The sequence below is a fragment of the Vidua chalybeata genome, chromosome 6, assembly GCF_026979565.1.
Source record: "Vidua chalybeata isolate OUT-0048 chromosome 6, bVidCha1 merged haplotype, whole genome shotgun sequence".
NCBI classification, from domain to species: domain Eukaryota; kingdom Metazoa; phylum Chordata; class Aves; order Passeriformes; family Viduidae; genus Vidua; species Vidua chalybeata.
Window position 1 is genome coordinate 32,934,185 of NC_071535.1, and position 21,426 is coordinate 32,955,610.

The 21,426-nt window shown below is 41.2% G+C and overlaps 2 protein-coding genes across 3 annotated transcripts in view; one reads left to right on the forward strand and one right to left on the reverse strand.

Annotated features, from left to right (window-relative positions):
* Positions 1-557: 557 nt before the first annotated feature.
* Positions 558-4,082, reverse strand: LOC128790067 (galectin-related protein A-like). Its single transcript, XM_053946516.1, has 4 exons — positions 3,910-4,082; positions 2,019-2,107; positions 1,080-1,254; positions 558-715 (listed from the first exon to the last, which is right to left on the reverse strand). Exons 1-4 carry the CDS (start codon positions 3,931-3,933, stop codon positions 572-574), a joined length of 432 nt encoding a protein of 143 aa, XP_053802491.1. The 5' UTR covers positions 3,934-4,082; the 3' UTR covers positions 558-571.
* Positions 4,083-5,110: 1,028 nt separating this feature from the next.
* ZFYVE26 (zinc finger FYVE-type containing 26) overlaps positions 5,111-21,426 on the forward strand; it is a 49,360-nt gene continuing 33,044 nt past the window's right edge. For both annotated transcript variants that reach the window (XM_053944517.1, XM_053944518.1), the window contains exons 1-13: positions 5,111-5,421; positions 6,877-6,955; positions 7,611-7,700; positions 9,605-10,157; positions 11,525-11,655; positions 12,473-12,637; positions 13,691-13,779; positions 14,055-14,215; positions 17,522-17,704; positions 18,303-18,944; positions 19,632-19,721; positions 20,423-20,491; positions 21,129-21,280. In XM_053944517.1, coding sequence (XP_053800492.1) covers positions 5,231-5,421; positions 6,877-6,955; positions 7,611-7,700; positions 9,605-10,157; positions 11,525-11,655; positions 12,473-12,637; positions 13,691-13,779; positions 14,055-14,215; positions 17,522-17,704; positions 18,303-18,944; positions 19,632-19,721; positions 20,423-20,491; positions 21,129-21,280 — 2,595 coding nt within the window. In that variant the 5' untranslated portion in view covers positions 5,111-5,230. The remainder of the gene's footprint in view (positions 5,422-6,876; positions 6,956-7,610; positions 7,701-9,604; positions 10,158-11,524; positions 11,656-12,472; positions 12,638-13,690; positions 13,780-14,054; positions 14,216-17,521; positions 17,705-18,302; positions 18,945-19,631; positions 19,722-20,422; positions 20,492-21,128; positions 21,281-21,426) is intronic.

Below are 21,426 nucleotides of genomic sequence, written 5' to 3' on the forward strand. Positions count from 1 at the left end.
CTGGAAAAGCTGCCTGGAAGAGACAGGGTAAGGCAGGTAAGGCATTTATTGCTCTCTGCTGGAAGGCACAGATGGTTTTGTGCTGATTGAGCAGAGCTTCCAGAAAAAGCAATTCTCCCCTGATAATGTGAGCCTTGCTGGGGCCCACCAGACTCCCTTATTCATTTATAAGAAAATCTCCTGCTTCTCTTTTCTCAGACCCACCACCTACACAATGCCCAGTTCTAGTCACAAAGCTAACAACAGCCACCACAGAGGGCTGAGCTCTGTCACCTGGCATACCTGAGGGGGTAAGGAGCCAAAAGGATGTGAGATACTGCATAACATCATAAATCTTGCCATTTGGGAGGCCAGAAGTGTATCTCAGCAAAGGCTTTAAGATTTATCCAGACCAGCCGTAGCTCTGCAATTGCTGTGAGTGTGTATGGGGGAAAAAAGTGTGTATCTCAAACACATCAGTGAATTAAGAAGACCCACTCTCCAGAATCAGCCAAAGGAAAAAGACAAAACATGTCTGAGACAAGAGGCAGTACATTTTCCTCTGTCCTCTGGTGATATCCTGATCGTTTTTTCAAGCCACTTTGGTAAGCTTGATGTCCCCTGAGATCCGCAAAGCTTTCACTAAGCTCAGAGGCTGAATGCGGTGAGTGAAGTCACAGAGCTGCCGTCCATCAAGCAAGACTCGTATTTGCTGGTGTTCACATAAGAGCTCCATCTGCAGTGGAAAAGGACAGAGAATGGTGTTAGAGATTAGCAGCAGGGCTGATTTCAACAGCATGGACTTAGAACTAAATGTTACGGGGATAGCGAAGCACAAAGTCTACCAGTTCTTCTGAAATGCCGCTAATAAATAATCTACCCTCTGCTGAGATGATACTGCAAAGCTCCACTGGGTATTCTCACTATGGTTAGAGAAAGGGATGCCTCTTTCCCATCAGGTGTTGAACTGTTGCTGTCTGTGCCACACTAGACTAGTTAACCTGGCAATGTCAGTGGCTGGCTGTTTGTGGTTGTATACATAGCCTTCAGCTTTTCTCCCCTCCTTTTCTCTACCCTATTCATAGTACCTGAAAAATTACCTTGAACGTGTCGCCTGCTGTAAATGGAAAGTAGGGAATAGTCTTCTCTTCTCTTCCCCATTTCCCAGCAATTCGTGCATTTCGGGTGATGGATTTCTCACTGAAGTTAACTGTAAATAACAGCCCAACATCTTTGTTGGCATCCACTGGATCACAGAGCAGAGCCACTGAAAAGCTGAAAAAAGATCTATTAAATGACTGGAACTTTCAGAAATATGAAAGGACATGGTGAACGTGGCAGATGTTTATAGAGACTAGAGATAGCTGTTGGTTTCATGTCAGACTGAAACACAGGACTTCTACAGGCTTAGAAGCTGGAGAAAGGAATGAGACCCGGCTGGTCTTTGTTTCCTGCCCCAGTACCCAGTAGAATGCTAGTGATTTCTGATGTTGCTTTCCCTCTGTCTTGACTGAAATAAAACCCTTCAACATGTACTCATTTGCGTCCTAAAAGAAACCTTGGCATACTCTTCACCAGTGGAAGCAGTGGAGCTGATAGCTGTACATGCAAAAAAAGTGTAATGATGAGCATAGTTGCTGTTATCCTGATAAAAGACAGCAATGAACCTCCAGCTCCTGTGCCAAAACTGGTTTTTAAATGGTGTTGATTCCAACCCCCCGCAGACAACCAAGATTCAGGTTGAGAATTACACATCTTCCTGACGGAGAAATGCCACTTTTGTGTTCCCTCCAGTTCACATTAGATAAGGGCAAGGAGTAGAAAATCTTGTCAGGGCAGTCAGAAAGGCTGAACAGTGAACTCCTCCCTGACCTTTTAATCTTAGTCTGAGTGCAGGAAAATTAAATAAGGCCATAAATTGTTAATTTGTTTGACTTTCTTCCTTCAAAGAGCACATCCCTCCAAGAAAAGTGTCCGATTTAGAAGAAAAGTAGGAGCGTGTGTAACAGGGTGAAGCCCCCAGCAGTCCCTTCACCTACCTCTTGGGTTTGGAATGTACCATGCCTATGACTGTGAGTTTCATGGTTGGTCTCAGGCCACCTTTAATTTCACCAACATACTGCTCCACCTGCAGGGAACAGTGAAAATGGCTTCAGTGGGTCATGCTGTGGGTAAACCAGCTTTAACAGGTGCTTTGATCACCTGATATGACTTGGGTTTATTTTTATATGTACAAAAGAACTTTCAAGTGTTTCCAGCTCAAAGTACTTCTTGCACTCTGATGACACTATAAATCTGGTAACAGCACTCCAGTTGCTCTAGTTGCAGTGGATGAAAAAAAGCTTTGTGGCAGCATGATGTGTGGTGCAGACTCTGTTTGAACCTACTCTGTCCTGCCACCTCAAATTTGCTACCAGATTTTGGTGGGCTAACTTGGCACCATCAGGCCTTACACCAGGCCAGGCAGCCTCTGTCCTGCACTGTACAAGCAGCATAGATGCTGCCCTGCCACTGCATGTTGACCACATCCTCACAGGCAATCCCAGTCCTCTTGTGACAGTGACTTTGAAAAGTCACACTTCTTCAGAGGCAAAAAATAGCTTCTTGGTGATCTGCTTTTGTCCTATTCACAGAGACCTGTAGTTGCAAGCTGTACCCAAAGATTTGAGCTACATTTGCTTTTTCCAAGCAATTCTCTAACAGCTTTGATGGTCAGCAGAAGAACTAATACAGGCCATAGCTGACGTGGAAATATTATAGAGAGAGACCTTGGAAACAATTGATAGGGATGTTTTGAGGCTCATTTTCAGAAACGGTTTTAAAATGGAAATGTCAGAATGCTACAGTGCAGCATGTAATCACCCCCCATGCAGATTCACTTAGAAAGAAGCTGCTATAAAACACTAAATGTTATTAGCAACTTGCGTAACACTGATAATATTCCAAGGCAATGCACAGCAGACCTGGTTTGAGATAAAAAGAGCTTTATCATTCCTGTGTTCCAAGGTAAAAATTCAGACAGTTTTGCTAGAAGACCTGCACAATATATGCACACAAATTCAAGATAAAAAATGTTTTGCCTGTACCTCATTTCCTAATTTTATTATACTACTTGTGTCTTCTGCTATGATGACCTTATACAGTTTATTTTCCCACTTGGATATTCACATCCAGTTACCTTTAGAGCTTCACAGATATATTAATAAACCTCTAATCCCTAACAAGGTCAATAGTGGAAGAATAATTTTGAAATTTACCTTCAAAAGTGACAGCAGTATTAATAAATTGCTAGTGATATAAATTTACTCTTGCGGGAGTTGTACAGGTGACTCCAGCAAGTATATTTTGAACTTTGTAACAAAAGAAATGCATCAAGCACTTGATATGTTTTACGTAAGGAAACTGCTTGTCAAGAATCTGACTGTAGGGAGATACTTTAAACTGGATAGGGCAATTAGAAAGCGGGTAATAAGCAAAAAAGATCTCAGGATAAATGTTCATGCTCACAGAGGTCTCATGTCCCACTAAACCTTCTTCCTTGCCTAAAGACAAAATACAAAATACTACCCCAAGTTGAAAATGCACATTGAGAGATTGTTTGTGCAGAGGCGCACCATAATAACTATCATCACTAAAGGTACAGGATATCAGAACTGAATAGAACAAATGATGACCACATGGTCTCAAGAGTTACAGTTCATCCAGCGTGGCTGGAGAAAATTTGGAGGCGTGACTGCCCACACACATTTATCTGTGGACACCTAGTTAACCATACGCGTGAGAAATACTCGGGAAGATGAAGGAAGTAATGGCAGAAACTCCTGCAAGCTTCTTGCAGAGTTTATGGGTGGGTCCCACCATATGCATATGGCACAGCTCCCATCCCGTATTTTCCATTCAGGAGCCCTGGGGACTGACTTGGTCACTTACTTTGGCACACCTCTCCTCTGTCATCTCTTACACTTGCCTCGCCGCTGCAGTCCCCGGAGGAGCTTTTGTTTTGCGTGTCAGGACAAAAGCAAACAAAAAGCCCAGAATAAAGGGAGGATGTCGAGGGGGGGGTCTTATCTCTGCCAAACACTGGCTGGACACCACCCAGCCCCGCAGCTGAGTCACTCCCTCTGCGCCTGGTCCCTTGTGGGGGAGGCTCACAAATGGCGCGGAGGGAGGGCAGGGGCCGCCCGGCGCCCCGCACGGGAGCGCCCGGGGAGCGGTGCCCGGGGAGCGGTGCCCGGGGAGCGGTGCCCGGGGAGCGGTGCCCGGAGCCGTGCCCGCACATTGCACACGGGTACTGAACGCTCCGGGGCACTGTGCACAGCCCACTCCTAAGGTACTCCGTGCTACATACGCATACTTGTGTATGTAATACGTACAAACCCCACGTCATTTATTTATTGAGACCAACTCTCGCCTCTCTCAAATGCATAACTACATGTGTGTATACATATATGTATTTATATACAATTTACAGCCTTATATATACACCCACATGTAGGTCTGTACATCCTATATATATGTACACCTATATATACACTGTATATACTGTAGATGTGTATATAGATCTGTATTTGTATATATGTATAGGGGTGTATATATACATATATACATATATATATATACACACACATATACATATATATATATATATATATATATATATGTACCAGAGTGAAGTATATGTACAGGGTCATACAGCTATGGGTACATATAGTCGCACACACACACACACGTAGCCCTGTACGTGCACCTCTGCGACTGAGTGTGGATGTATTTACGAGTACCCCGGCACCCACACCACGCCGCACCAACTCCTCCGCCTCAGCCGGCCCCCGCCCCGTCACGGACCCGCGCGTCCGCCCAAGGGGCGGGGCTTCGGGCAGGAGCCAATCAGAGCGTCGCCAGGCACCAACAAAGGGCGGGGCCGGTGTGTGGGCGGGGCCAGGCGTGGTCAGTGGGGGGCGGGGCCTGCTCTGCCCGGGCCCTGGCGGCGGCGTCAGGCGCCCCAAACAAACATGGCGCTTTATTTACATTCCGCCCCGGCTCGGCCAATGGGCGGCCGCCTTGCCCGCGTGCCGGGCCGGCGGCGCGGTCAGCTGAGGCGGTGCCCAAGATGGCGGCGGCGCGGGGCGGCGGTGCCGGGGCGGTGCTGTAGAGCCCAGCGCCGCCGGGGCCGCGCCGTGCCCCGCCAGGGAGCGCGGCATCGCCCTCGTGTGTGTCACCCCGTCCCGGGTCTTCCCGTCGTCCCGGGAAGATGTATTCTTTTGGGAATGAAGAAGCAGATTCTCTGGAGCGTCTTTTCGGGTTTTTCTGTGAGTGCGTACGGCGTGGGCACTGGCAGCTTGCACAGGCCTGCGTGCCCCAGCTGAGCCGGTGGCACGGGGACGGCCCCGGGAAGGTGGAGGCAATTCTTCAGGCTCTTGTGGCTTGCCCCGTGGGGGTAAGGTAAGTAAGGTACTGCTCTGGTTCCGTAGACTTGAACGTGAAATGGGGAGGAGCAATTGGCTTAGTGCTGGCTGTGGGAGACAGGTAGAATCAGGGAAGTAGCGCTTCAGTGCTGAGGTGTCTTGTGATGCTGTTCTCTGAACTTTGATGTCTTATCACTGACCAAGAGCTTAGCAGGCTGCCCATCCCACCGGGATAAGGAGTTGTGTTCATTTACGTAGCTGAAATGGTGATTGATACAAGCTTAAAACTACTTGGAAGCATTTCAGAGCTGATTTTGTCAGACTTTACTGAGGGAGAGGGACCATGTCTTGAAATTACATTTCTGTGACACGGAGCTTTGGTTAGTTTAGAAATGTAACCACCAAGATCAGTGGTGTAGTTATTTGAAATGTAATCTTGTTTCCAACTCTTGAAAAATCTCCTAATTTCTAAAACTGCAATTCTAAGAAGTTCAAATTATGCTGTTGATTTCTTGTTTCTCTCACACTTTATTTTGGAATGGCGTCGGTTTTACTCAATCCCAGTTACATTTTCTCTCTTACTTTTTATTTTTTCAGTTAGGTGTATATGAAGGGTGACTTTCTAGCACGTCAGGAAATATTGGTATTCCCCCAGTTTAATCAGATGATCGTACTTCTTCACATTAAAGTTTGTGTAACGTTTCAGTAAAGGTTCTAAGAAACAATTTACACTGACAGCAGCTGAAGGAGTCTGGGAGAAGGTGTACTCATGGTTAGATGAATATTGCTAACAGCCACATGAGACATACGAATTTTCAATCTTTTGATCTTTAATAGCTAGGCTATCACATTTAAAGGCTTTTGTTAGTAGTGTTGAGATTTTTAAAGGACAGAAAGCAATATTGTGGTTTCTCCTTTTTCTGGTCCCTTTGACAGTACTGAATATGTTCCCAGCTGTGTAGGCTTTAGGGTGTTGAAGTACTGGAAGATGTGAAATGCTGATGGAAATTAGAAGGATTCTTTGTTTAATTAGTACATTGTTTCACTTTTAATTTGGATATAGAGCTGCATTTGGGTGCTGTGACCTAAAATTTGGCTTCATTTTTTTGGTAGAAATAGGCAGAACAGGAAATAGCAGTGTTTGGCAAGTGGTCACATTTCAACGAAATCTGCTGAAGTGCTCAAAGAGAGCTGTACAGACTGAACTTTGGACCAGAACTAGATTTCTTTGTTTTGAGGAACTAGGCCAGTAGTATTTGGCCTATCTAAAAGCAGTTACTTGCACAGCAGAAGTCACTGAGTTGATATGCAAGAACACCAATATTCTGGTTTCTCTGCATTTTTTTCCTTTGTCTTTGGCTACTTACTTGTGTTTATTTTTATCTTACTCAAAGAAATACAAAATCAAAATGATCTCTGACAGTGTTTTCCTGGGTCTTGGATATGGAGACAGCCTTGTATAATACACTGTATATGCTCCTTGCTTTTGCAGATGGGGACAGAATTCTAGCCCATCAAGAGCTGCATGGCTTTGGCTTCTTGTGCTGGAAAAATGGCTTGCCATGAATCAGGTACAGAAACATCTTGATGACTTCCAAATGCACTTTATAGCTCTGACTTCCAAGTGCAGAGTATCTCCCTAGTTACTTATTTAAATGTAGGCTTTCCCATGTTTCCTGGAATTAAGTTCGCAAGGTGTCTGGAGACATGCATTGCTTTTGCATTTAACAAATTTATCCAGAAAGAACTGTAATATTCAGACTGAAGAGAAAAACTATTTTTTTTTTAAAGGTATTAGAAGTTAACATTTTAGCTTTTCACATTCATATAAATGAAAATCAGGAGTATATCAACTTCTGCATTTGTGCAGCACCTCTCTTACATTAAAGATTAAATAGCTCAGGCATCAGATAATTCTTTATAAGATTTAGATGGTGAGGGATGTGCATACTTCTTTTTAAAAGTAATTTGTCCTTGGCACTACTTAGACTTGCATTTTTTCTTTACATTCTGAGGAATTGATGGTTTTGTGATTCTTGATGAAGTCTGCTTCCAAACGTATGAATAAATAAAATCAACTGGTGTGAGAGCAGAACCTGACTGGAATAGCCTTTAATTGAGCATTAGGTTACTTAAGAGAGATACTTCATCTGCCTCGAAGTGTTAATGAAATAGCTATGATTATGTTTATATGCTAATATATTTCCCATTCTTATATGGTGTCAGAGAACTGTTCCAGTCGCTCTTCAGAGAGAAACTGAATTTTTATTGTTCTTGGAAGAGCTACAGAAAGATGTCTCTGAGGAAGTCCTAAAGGTGAGCTACTTCTGTGCCCTATTTTTTCTTGTTCTGCAGTATGCCCAGCTTCATCAGATCGAAGTTAATGCTTCCTGCTAACTGCCCGAGATGTTAATGTGTTATTAATCTTCTAGGCAACTGAGAGAGAGTGTAATTCAGATCCCTTTGTGAAGTTAATCTGTGCCTGCAAGTGATTTCTCTGGCCAGAGTGGAGGCTGCAGGCAGGCAAGGAACAGGTTTTTCTACGTGCCGTTTTTAACACGCACCAGTCCTGACTGCAGCTGCTTGCCACAGCCTTCATAGACACCTGCAATAATCATAAACCTACAACCCACTGTGAGCCAAAATAAACTATAGTCAGTAAGCACATTTTAAAACTATGTGTATTTTCTTTTTCTTTCTTTGGAGATCTTAATTTTCATCTCCTATGCACCTCTTTTCCCCCTCTGTGGAGGTTTTTGGATACTCTACTATTATGGCTCACGTTGCCTAGGGATTGGTATGACATGTGTTCTGAGGTCCAGGATCCATTTTCTATTATTAATTAAAAGATGCAGGCTGATTATTTGAGAAGTATGTGGAAATGTGCAAAGATGGATTTCTATCAAAAGCAAGTATAGAGCAGAATGTCAGCAAAGTTACTAGTTGTAGAACTGTCCTTATGTGATGTTAGTTGCAACAGTTTTGGATCTGATGTGGTGTGTGAAATGTCATAAGATGTTGCTTCTAGTCCTACAGATTCTAACTCCTTAAAGATACTCTTCTTTGGTTTGTCTGTATTTTAAGAGGAAAAGGAAAACTTACTATGTTCAGGGAGGAAAAGGAAAATTTACTATGTTCAGGGGCTATTTCAGCTTAGGAAAAGTTGTTCAGTATTTCACTAAGGATACCGAATAAGCAATTACAGGATGAAAGCAAGCAAAGTAAACCTAAATGTTCATTAAAATAAATCTGCTTGAAGTGTGTTAATGAATAATGGAGTCTGTGTGTGTTACTGTCTCACCTCTGAGGTCATGAGTGATTCCACCATTGTCCACACTGTCCACCAGTGTTGCACAGAAACATGAGATTCAACAATCTCATATCTTTGTCACAATTTCTGTCAGAGACATGTTGGTAGGTAGAGTTACGTTTTGATCCAGCAAATAATACTAAAAAAATGTATTGTGGTCTTGCTTTCTGTTCTCATTCTTTGTGCACACCAACCACCTCTCCCCTATGTAATCTCTGAGATGTCTCTTTGAGCCAAGGGCAGCACTCACATTATTCCAGGAGTGCCAAAAGTGCTGCTTGGGTGCTATTCAACTGGCTTGTCCCTCACCTTCCCAACTCTTATTGGGTGGGTTAATTAGGATTTTTTGTTTGTTTTCCTCTTCCCAGTTCTGAAATTGTAGGTTTGCTTCTGATAGGTAGAAAAATCATTGTTGCTTAAACAAAGTCTGTGAGATTGCTTCTGAATCTGTTGACCAGTTTTAATCAGATTTTAAAAATTGATCAGGACGATACAGTTGGTGGATAGATGGTACAAATCTGGAAAAGTAGGATGAAAAAAAAACCCCACACATCATTATGCTCTTATAGACCTATCAAGATGCAGTTACATTAGGATATTGCTTAGAGGTAGAATATGGCAGTGCTTCAGCCATCCCATAGAGACTGCTTTGGTTCCTTGCTTGTATGTGGTCTTCATAGTGTACTTGTGTTTTACAGGATTCTTTGTATTTTGTTACATATTCAGGCATATCCACTCTTCTAGGAAAGATATTGGACAAGGTGGACCATTATTAGTGGATTTCTTTAGTAGTATGGTGTTTCTAAATTGATTTATCTGCTTTCTTTCAAGTTTCTTCTATTTTTTAAATAATTAATTTCATATATTAATGTAGTCTAAAAGGCTTACTCTTTTATTATTTTCCTACCAGGAACTGTTTGAAGCATTTGAGTGCACACAGAACAAGCCCATCACAGACAGCAAAAGAAGAGATGACTGTTCTCACAAGTTCAGTTTGGATGTTGTTTCAGCTCTCCGGAAGCTTTTGCTGCGGGCTCCCCAGAGGGCAAAAGCCCTGCTGGAGTTCTTCCAGGGGGAGCAAGGCACACACAGCTCCTCACTCCAGCAATATCGCTCTCTACAAAACATCTTCATCGAGTTTCTTTGTGACTCCTTGAAATCTCTGCAGAGGCTTCAGAGCAGTTCTGAGCTTTCAGCTGAACTAGATAAAAGAGAACTAGTAGATACAATTTATGCTGCTCTCAGTATAGTGACTTTTGAGGTGGAGCATCAAGCAGATGAAATAAAGCACTTATTCAGGGAGCTCTTGGATGTATGCTGGGCTGAGGGGAGCCCACTGAGGGAAGAGAAGCTACTAAACTGTATGCTGAGGAAACAGAGCCATGGCCTGCTAAGCCTCTATAGCAGTGTTCTCACAGAAAGAACAAGAGAAAAGTTTTTGTTGTCAAAATCAATACAAAAAGGTTTGTTTCACTTTTTGCTTTCTACTAATCTCCTGTTTAACAAAACCGTTAAGGCATTAAACAGACCAAGTAATCAAGAATTCAGGCAGTGCTCTTGCTAAGGTACCTTAACAAACCATGGAGTCTGTAGAAAAATAAGGCTAAAATGATTCTTTAAGCAAAGAATTGGCATAGGAACGCTGGTTCTCTCTCCTACATTTCTGCAGTCTATGATGTGTTTTGTGATCACTTCCTTTACCACACCTTGTTGTTCTCTATTTTAATCTTCTCAGTATTTCTCTTGATGAAAATCTTGCTTGTAACTTGAAGTTTGCTACTCCATATGTATACAGTTTTTATTTGTTCACCTCCAACTCAGGGTTGTCTGTATTGGAGTATGTTCCATTTCTGGCCAGTATCGGTTCAGTCACTTCAGTAATCCCAAAATGTGCAAACCACTTAATACTGGAAAAGAAAACTTATGAAAGTGGAAGGAGCTGTCAAGAAGGGTGATACCCCAGCAGGAGAGAAGATGCACTTTGATACCTGCTCACTTGCCAGAGCCCAGCAGTTGGTTTTGTACCAACCGTGGCTTCACAGCCTCTGTCCAGCTGCTGAGAGTGGTACATTTAGTTGTAACTGGATCATCCTGATAGGTCTCTTCCAGTTCAACATATTCTGTGATTCTTTGAGGATCTCAGCTGAAGCTGAAAGGCAAGTGATGCCCATGACCTTGTCAGTGAAGTGGCAAGGATGAAAAAGCTAGAATGCCTACCCTCTTTTGCTCACCTTCTGTTCACTGTGGTGTAAGTCAGTGGGGTCTGTATCCTCACTTCTCCTTTCACTCAGGGATGGCTGAAGGGGAAGCTCAGGCTGGTGTGGCAGACTCTAGAAATTTTGATAGTAACTATAGTTAGTGCTTCCTCATGGGGAAAGAGAAACTGAGATCCACATACCTTCACTCTCATTGGGAGTAGTTTGGGTCTCACTTTGTACAGATCTAAGAAGTTCCAGTGCTGGATAAGTCTTTGCTAAAGCCCTGCAGAGTAGTGCAGTGTCTTGAGCACAAGTGAGAATTCGTGTAGCTGACAGATAAGGGTGTGCATGGCTGAAGAAAGTCAGGCAGTGTGAACTGAGGTGGTGCAAACAACCTGTGTGCTCAGCAGGCTTTTGCTATGTTAATGATTGTCAATACAGTTTTTCTGGTTTTCTGTTTGACCTCTGTCAAATTTCTTTCCTTGGTCTTCCTGTTACCCGGTAGTAATATGTAACAACTGGTTAGTGTTTGAGGAAATATTGAGTGTTTCTCAGTTTAAAATAACAGCAATTATGATTCTCTCAGGGGTATCCCTCTCTACTGGAAGGTAATCTTGTTGTGATATTTTTAGGTTCATCTGAGCAGCTGGATACAGAGCAAACTGTGATGAGTTTGTTCTCAGATCCCAAAGAAGCTCCTTCTTGGAAGACAACCTATTTCTACTGCTTGAGCAGCAGCAAGCACTTTCTGGAACAGATTCTGGTACAGGCATAAAATTATTAACAGGGAAACCCAATGGAGTCTAAAGTCAGTCCCTGTGTTGAACATATCTCAGTGGTGCACAGAAGCATCTTGTATTCAAATAGTGTTTGCCAGGGGTGATGACTAATAGGAGCAGGGAGGTAATGATGATAACTCCCCTGTTTGCAGCAGTGCAATAAAAGTGGTGAGATTTTTGGAAAAGCTTATCTGCATGCAGACTGAAGAAGAAGATTAAATCTTTAGGGTTTAAGAAGTCTCATTTTCTGCTTGTAGTTTTGTTGGATAGACAATTTACTTCATGATGTTGAACTTGTTGCTTTCTAATGCTAGTAGACTTGGGGCATTGAGAATAGTTTGCACGGTAAAATTTGTGGTGAAAATAGTCTGTTATGAATTAATTGATTTTTATGTAGGTACATGGATAAAAGAAACAGAATACAGGCAGGTGGTCACTGTTAAAGTGTGAGGTTTTTAAGGTTGAGCATATTTCAACTTTTGCATAATGTGCTTGTCGGAGTCTTTTACATTAGGTCCTTGGCAGAAATATAATAAGTAGAAGGAATGCCAAGATAGTGTAGAGTGGAATGTGAGTTGGCTCTGCAGTAAGCATTTGAAAAATGGTGTTTTTTCCTCACGCCATCTTTACTAATGAGTATCCTGATGGCTTGGCCAGTATAAGTTTAGGGAAGTTCTCAGTGCAGAACTTCACTATTTTAATGAAGTTGATATTGAAATGGCTACTTGCTTACATAGTCTGCCAGGCATTATGGGTCTCCACATTTTGGAAAAATTAATGCTTCTTTCTTTTATTTTCTAGGTGACTGCATTAGCTTTACTAAAAAGAGAAGACTACTCGGGCCTGAAGAGCTTGTTGAGGAGAGAATTCAACCCCCTTAGCCGCCTCTTGGTGTTGTTAGGATGGACTCATTGTCAAAGCTTGGAATCAGCAAAAGCATTGCTATGGACTCTACACAAAACTCAGGTAAATCAGCAGAAAGCAAGCAGCAGTTTCCCAGTCTGAGTCCAAATAATGCAATTTGTTTGCCAGAACAAGTGAAACTGGGGAGTTTTCAGTGAGAATGTCAGTCTTCCTCAAACTGAATTGAAAAAGCTAAGATATTACAGTTGTATACAGGTAACATTATATAGGGACACTTGCCTTTCTTTTGATTTCTTGGCTGTGAAGACAGTATGACTGCAAAGGAGACTGAAAGTTTCTCTTGCATAAACTCATAAACTGCCTCTGCTGTTAACATGAGCAGCATAAAGAGAAAAGACAGCAATGGTTGTTGATTAGTTTTGAAAAGAGCTGGGGCATCTTTCTTTAATGTAATTTCCTTCAGTGAGTCATCCCTGACTAATTCAGGCCTGAACTTAACAACAGGGTAGCTTGGAAATTCCCCATACTCATTCTCAAAGCAAAATGATAAATTACAAGAGCTGTGAGCAAAAGATCTACCTTCTTTGTGGGCAGTCTTCATTTATGCAAAAGATATGAGGTTCCAGCTCTGAAGGTGTAGTTGCACTTCAGATGATGCCTGCTGGCTAGCTTAGATGTCAGACGTGGGGAGATGAGGAGCCTTGTACTGCTGGGTCACAGTGCAGACCTAAGCTGAAGCTAAACTCTTAGATCTGATTTTAGCAGGCAGTCATCTGTAGTAGAAAAGATGACTTGGGAAAGGAAAATAACCATCTGCTACCCAGTATATAATCTTTCAAGTACATGACTAGTTCTAGAGATTACATTTAGACTGTTACTAAGAAGCATTGATTTGCATTTCATAAGCTGTTCTTGAAAAGGAAGGTAGCCACCTTTCTATGTTCTGTATATGTGTCAAGGGGAGACTGACTTTTATGTTCTGTCAGAATAGCCCTCCTTTCCTGTCTTTGTAATTAATCTGGCAGTTTCCTGTATTTGAAATTTATTACTAGGTAAAGAAGTCTTGCAAACAAGCATGTGTGAAACAAGCTTGGTTCTGCTGTCTGGATGGGGGATTTGTTGTAATGAGATTCTTTCATTTGTCTTTCCATGTAGGATCTGTGCAATGATTCAGTATTGAAAGATTTTTGTGATGGGCTGTGGACTCATGTGGAAGTTCTTGAATGGTGCATGCAGCAAAACAGGTAAAATGATCAGAAGGACTTTTTCCGAACCGTGTTGCCAAATCTACCTGTTAAGTCAGCTTATGCATGCAAATAGAGAAGGCACTATTTTCTTGGCTAATCATATAATAGTGACTGTATATACAAGCTCTCGAAATTTCTCATGGGTTGCAGTTATGCTCTTTCTTTCTCTTTTTAATTGCAGTAGTTGGGCTCAATCAGAATTAGAGTGGGAGTTGTGTCTTTTGACGTGACTGAGACTTAAATCTGTGCCACCTCTTTGTTCTCTCTTGTAGTATTACTGTCCCAAGGAAGGTTCTGTTGCAACACTTGCACAATCTGGATTGCCACACTGCGGTGTATTCTCTGCATCATCTCACCAATCTTGTGGCCCTGAATGAAGATGATGTTATTGAGCTTCTTCAAAAAGTTCCTGCTAGAGACCAGCAGATGCAGGGTAAATGTGTAGGGTTGTGAGAACACAGAAAACTCACAATCCATTGAGGATGTATGTTCAGTACTTCTGCCAGGATTTGTTCTCTTGACCTGCTTCTTAACTGTGGAAGATACCAGTTACTAGGTGTTTTGTGGAAGAAATATAGAGAGCATGTGGAAATTATTTTAAAAACCTTTTGGGGAGTAAATTGTCTTTCAAGAAGGAGTTGTGAGATCACTTTGATCTCAGAAGGACAGATCTCTGAAAGAGCTTTTTCAAGAGGCTCTTGCCATCTTTTTTAAGATGGTAACAAGACTTTGCACATGCTCATGATATATGTTGCTCATTGTAACTTCTGTACTCTGTAACATGTTTAGTTTGAAAAGGAAGTGTATGGTTTGTATTTCACTGCACTTTAATTGAAAATCAAAGAGAAAAAACAGATGAAATTGACAATATCTTGTACTACAACATCTTCATTTTTGAAAGAAATAAAAAGTGGGTTTTTAAAATTCTGATATTAACTGTTACCAAATTTAAATTTAGTATTTAAATCACTAAGACTTAGCTACAACCTGTGTTTACATCACTCTTGCCTCACTTCTCTCATCTTCACATGTTCCAGTTGGGTGCCTAAAATACCTGCAACTGCTAAACACTTTGGATCGCTTACAATTGACTCTCTTTGGACACACTTTTGATTGCAGCCTGTGTCCAGGTTCAGCTGCTGCAATTTTAAAGCTGTTTTTTGATAGGGACTCTTAATAATGATACAGAAGTTCTCTTTTCCTGCATGTATTAGAATCTAAGAAGCTAAAATATTTATTTTCTAAATATTTCTTTTATGTTTGTGAATTTGGACTGTGTAATTGCAACCTGAATTGCATGGAGAGCTTTCAGTGATGGATCTTGCACAGATTTTTCCAGATTACCTTGTGAGAAGCAGGTTTCTCTCCTTCCATATCATGCTGTTGTGATGTTGATTTCTATTCCTACTTCTACAGCTTTTGGTGTTAAAATTATCATGACACTTGTCTTGAATAATCTTAAAAGATGTAGATAGATATAGATCCTTGTTTTCAATGTCCTGCTTTCTAAAATAGTGTTGTTGTTGCTGGTACTGTGTCGTTTTTTAAACAGTTCTTACATTTTAATTATTTTCTGCTTAAATTCTGTCAAAGCCTGTCAAAAACAGGAAGAAGCAGTCCCATCATATCTTCTGGGAGTTGCATGACTATAGCAAAAGAGCTCTAGCTGCAGTTTCTCTTCTTTTTTTCATGTTGCAATAATTTATAGAAATAATTAATGGAAGACAAATCCTCCTTCTCTTTTCAATCCAGCAATTATTGCAGAATTCAGATGATTCTATATAAGCACATCTTAATAGAATCTGCTTTAAAATAAACTATTTTGAGCCTTAAAGGGAAGAGAGGCATCATAAACTTTTGTTTTGTCAGATGTAGTAGTGTTAACAGGCCTTTTCTCCCATCACCCCACATGCTTCCCCTTCTTGCCCTTCTTTTTACTACATATCTGTCAGCTGCAGTAGTAAAGCCAGGGTAGTGGTAAACAGTTGAGCTCAGTTTGTGCATAACACTGGTTTTGATTAGTCATGGTGAGCAGCAATTTCTTCATGAGTTACAGTATTCAAGAAGAAGGTATTAGTATTTCTGTATAGGAAAAACAGTGCTATTAGTTAAAGGATTGTTCTTCAGTATTGGTTTAAGGAAAGTATAGGTATAGGGAAAAGGATTGGTTTAGGTACAAATACTGACAGACTCAACTCACTGCATCCAAGTTTTTCCACATGTGAGGAAAAAGTGTATTAAACTTACTTTTGATTATCAATATCTGTCACAGTATCTCCAGCTAACTATTTCTCTTTTCCAGAGTATTGTATTTATCAAACTTGTGGCTTTACTTGCCTGAAGTCCTCTTAAGGCAGTGGTGTTGAGAGGTACTTGAGTGTTTATATATTAGTGTAGAGCTTCTGGGCAACAGTAGAATTTCAATGGCTGTGTAGGTTCTCCAGAGGATTCACATGTGGATGTCTCCTCAGTTCGGTCTGCTATCTACATTATATTTTCCATCACTGTCACTGTTTAGAATGGCAGTGATAGGGAATAAGTGTTTCCAACTGTTTGTGCTATCAGTCCTTTTGCTTTGGCTGTTCTGTAGTTTTCAGAAGAGTTCAGGCTAGTGCTTTTCTTTGCAATTGTGCTCAAACTTTGCAGAGGACAGTGCTGAAACAGTTTTTAGGTTAGGTAATTCTGTTCAATTCCAGAATCTGGATATGGACATTGTCAGTACATCGTGCTTTGTACCTGTGCTTTGTTTAAAAAAGTAACTTGGCAAATGCTTTTCCTGCTTGACAGCAGGTAGAGGGATAATTTATCACTTGTGTAAGAATTCAGGACAGTGAATTCTAAGCACTAATTTAACATTGTGTGTGGTTGTCACGGCTTTTTTTTTCTTTCTTTTTTTGTAGGGCTCTTTTAACCTTTTTATAGTAGATGGATAATTAATCTAAACTCAGCATAACAGAATATATGACACTATATTGTGTTCCTGGGTGAAGGGGATGATGATGATGTGATTTTTACAATTTGCAGCTGTCCTGTTCTGTTGTACTGAGAAGGGATCATGTCTCTGGCACATGATACCTTTCCTCAAAAAAAAACCTGAAGGGGAGGAGAAGTGGGTGCAGTACTTCTTTAGTTTGCCTTTATCATAAATGTGTGAAGGAAATGATGGGACTGTACTTCTTCTCTAGTCAGTTGCAGATAGTATTTGGTCTATTGTGAATCTATTTGGTCTATTGTGCCAGCCACTGTGAATCAACCATGATATCTATTTATTAGTACAAATCTGAAGAGGTGGTGGTACTCTATTCTTACTACAGTCATAGCCTGTCTACACTGTTTCCCTACTCATCTACTGTGTACTATAACACAGAATTCTAAGAGGCTGAAATGAAGCAGGATTTGCCCCTCTCTTGTAAATGCAGCAGTACAGCTTAAGCACACACTGCTAATGAGAATCATTGTGAAGGATTTTGGTCATTCTATGCTGTAGTCAGGTCCTGCTACACAAGTTCACAGAAAATTTCATTTTTAGAAGGGGATCCAGACCTGACTTTTCTGTGCCCATCTGTTGTGGGTTGGGCTTTTTTTCCAAAAGTAACAGTGAGATAGATCAAAGCTGAGACAAAAACAGCACTGGAGAAGAAAGACTGGATAAATATTGCTGTGCAGGAACTGCAGGAGAAAATTAACTTGTTTTCTTGTTTACCTCCTATCCCCTCACCGCCCTGATTTCCCTCCACAGCAGCCACACTCCCTAACACCCTGAGTCAGCAGCGCAACCTGGCACTCTTCCGAGCGTTCTGTGCCATGAAGTATGCAATCTATGCTCTCTGTGTGAATTCACACAGGCATGCCAAGTGCAAGGATTGTGTACACAGCCTTCTTGGTGATATCCCTGAGGATGCAGCTTCTGGAGAACCAGCAGGTGATTGGCCTCTTTTCTCAGTTTCAGTAACATGTGCTTCTCCATGCAATTGCTGAGATCTGAATTATCACTTATTATTGGGATAACATTGCACCCTGTGTATATATGGTATTTTATTCAGTGGGCTATGGGTGCTTTGCAAGCAAGTATAATGGTATTTCTTTGAGGTGTTATCTTTAGTAATAATAGATATGAATAAGCTACCAGCCTTGTTTTAAAACATTTAAGGCAATTGTACAAAAAATACAGTGCTAACAGGAAGTGATGCTAGACATAGGGTTGTAGTGACAGATAATTTTGTAAGAGCTTATGATTTCCCAGAGCTGAAACTGGTTTAATGGCTAGAATTGGTGGAATCTGAATTTGCACATCATTGAACAAAGCGATAATTGGTATTGCTCAGAGGGAGGAGGCACACTACCTTCCTAAAAATAAAATGTTGGACATATATTTACTTGATTTTTGGAGGGATGATTGGGTCTGAGCCACTGGGCTAATTTTCTCTTCTGGGATTTTCTTAAAAGGCACAAGTTGGCGCAAGGAATCCCTGAAAAATGTAGTAAATGTTCTTTTTTTTTTTTTTTTTTTAATTGTACAGATTGCTCTTCAGTATTTCCTCAGTACATTGCGATGTGTCAGCAGTTCTTAAGTAGTCTTCCCATTCCTCTGCGCCTGGAGGTTTTGGAGAATATTTTCTCCTTGCTTTTCATTTCCTATAATGACCTCTATACTGAAACTCCTCTACCTGAGGATGAAGACCTTGACAAAAAGAGTGCTACTCTGAGTGTAGAAGGCAGTGATAATCAGCTGTCTTCCACCTCACAAAGTCCACAACACCTAACAGAGGCTGAAAAAAAATCAAAGAAGCATCTGCAGGCTGCACAAACAGTTCACACAGATACCCGAGATCTTTGTGACTCTGTATTAGATGGCAAAAGCTGTGAAACCTCTAAGCCAAGCTGCCTGGATCTGAAACACTTCACCAGTGGTGTTACTGGATTTTTAGTGGATAATGTGGCTATGGAGGCCTTCCTCACATTGCTTCTCAACCACTTGGAAGAAATTCAGAGTTCTCTCCCATGGGACTCCAGTAATGTGCTTCGTGAAGAGCTGGAGCTTGTTGAGTGCTTGAATCTTTCTGCAAGCAGAGATGCCTTTGGAAGTCGCGTGTTACAGTTTTCCAAATACCTTTCTGAAGCTCACTGGCGATACAAAGTGGTGATGAGTAACGATAATGCAGGTAGGCTTTGTATTTGGCACTTTCTGATATGCCTGGACAGCATACAGCTGTCCAGACAGTGATCTCAAGGCTAAGTTCTGTGAGCATCTTACTGAGGGAGCACATTTTGGCAGATACTGAGAGACCTGCTTGGAGACCACCTGGTGCTTGCACCATTTTCCAACAGAAGTGATCTCTATTCTAATCAGAAAGTTTGGGTCATTTTCTCATTTCCCTCCCCTTTGTGGATGCATTGCTTCTGTTTGCCTTTGTCCCACCCCTTTGTCACAAGTCACAGTGCAATGATATGAAGGGACATGGTGGTGTTGGATCCAGTGCAAGCCAAATAGTCTCAGTTTGTTCATGGACAGTGTTGATTTAGCCTAGTCTGGAAACATGTTAGGAACTTGTAAGCAGAGGAAGTTGTATTATTCTGGATGATTGTTGAAGTAGCTTGAACAACACACTCAGGAACCTGTTTCCCACTCTTCTCCATAGCCCATAACTTGTTAGCTCTGTTGATACGAGATTTTGTGTTGTATCATATGTAGCTTATTGTGTATCTCAGACTATGTAAGCTCCATGTCCCAAGAAAGACTTGGAAGTCTGGACCTTAAATATTGCAAGTTTCCAAACTTGTGTTCAACTGTTTTTCAAGTCTCCCTCTGTAAAACTACTTGGTAATGTTTCTGTTTGAATATTTCACAGAACATCAGCTTGCAGCCTCCAGGAGATATTGCTCTTTAATCAGGTGCTCCAGCTTTAAGAAACGAAGTAGATATCGGAGGTACAAGACAGGTGGGTTGAAAAAGTGTTTTCGAGAAGGCACTTCTGAAATGGGCATAATTTTGCTGAGCTCATAGCTGAATGCAATTAGATTTCATGACCTAGGAGTAGAGAACTAGATTTATTTCCTTTAGTTTTCTAAGTGGTTTGAAGTGTCAGTCCAGTTCCACTTGGATTGAGGTTGTTTTCTAAAGCTCATCTACACAAATAAATTCTTCCAAGAAGAATAACTGCTTCCAGTCAAGTCTGATTTGGGGCGGGGAGAACTTCACTACAGTACTAATCTTTCCCTTTCTCCACTATGTCCCATGACTGTTCAGTATATTTTCATTCCTGTTGTGGTATTATCTAGGATGCGAATTAACAGGAATCTGTGGCATAAATTGGCAGCCTTAGGAGAAAGTTGTGCTCCTCACCTTTTTTCTATTTAGCCTTTGAAAGGTATGTCTGGTTTTGGAGTGGAATGTTCCAAAATAAGAAGATTTGAAGTATGTGATGTGAGTCACTGATGTGCCACCCAGCATAGTCTTAGCCTAGCATTTTCTTCAAATCAGCAGTTTTTGCATTTGTCATAGATATCAGTGGTGGCTCATTTATGAGATACTCTTGAAGATCCTTTGAGGTTGCTAAATCTGTTATTTGCAATAGGTTTTAATTACCTTGTCTAGGAAAAGTGCATTTCATGTGCTGATTTTGATTTGTTTCCATTTTAGAGGGGAAAGAGGGAACTTCCAGTCCATCACTAGAAAGCACAAGTAGCAAGCTAAGCACCAGTACCTCAGGTAATAAGCCACAGAAGTAGTATTTATTTGTCTTTTCACTGTGCATGATGAAGAATTTGCTTGAGTAGTTAATGTGAATTACTGCTCTGTGCAGGACAGAATAATATCTTTTCGCTTCTCGTTTCGCTTCTCATTTTTGGATGACTCTCTTGTAGTCAGAATAGCACATGTGTCTTCTTCTGGAGTAAGAGAATAAGGTTTTTCTTGATATCTTGGACTTGCAGGAAACAATATGCAAGCAATGTAGTGATCTGCAAACCATGAAAAAAGCTAATGAACTGATAGTCATGTAAGCTAAGACATGCTTAGGCATGCTGGACTGATCTAATAGGTCAGATGCTTTAGACTTCTCCCTTGACCCATACTGAACAAGTGCCTAGCACTGTGTGCATGTTATGTAGCTGCTGAAAAGTGTTACATGGGGATGAGATCCAAACTGCAAATTCTGACCAAATAGTGAAATGTTATGAGAATTTTTAACAGGATGTTTGTGTTGACTTCTTAACCCTAAAACTTGCTTGCAACTCTGGTCCTGTATTTTTGTGTTAAATATGTGAAATGTTGTTATCTGCTAGGTGGCTGTCATTTGGTGAAATGTGTTTTCCCTAATAGTATACTGATTAATTCTGTCTTGCAGAGGGAAGTACCAGTAGTGTGTCTGGCTTGAGTGATTTGGAAAGCAGGGCAAGACCACATCAGCAGAACTCCCTCATTCCTATGATGCTTTCCCCACCAGAATCACTGTTAGTTTCTTGTGTTTTGAGAGGGAACTTTGTGGAAGCCCACCAGGTAAATAAGATGCATGTATTTCCATTTTTGAATGAAATTCCTGCTTCTTCTGTATTTAGCAAACATAGGGCTTCCAAGTGAAAGGATCACTTCAGAAGTAGAAGCAAGTGGAAGGAACAAAGATATTCCAAACCAACATCCCACAG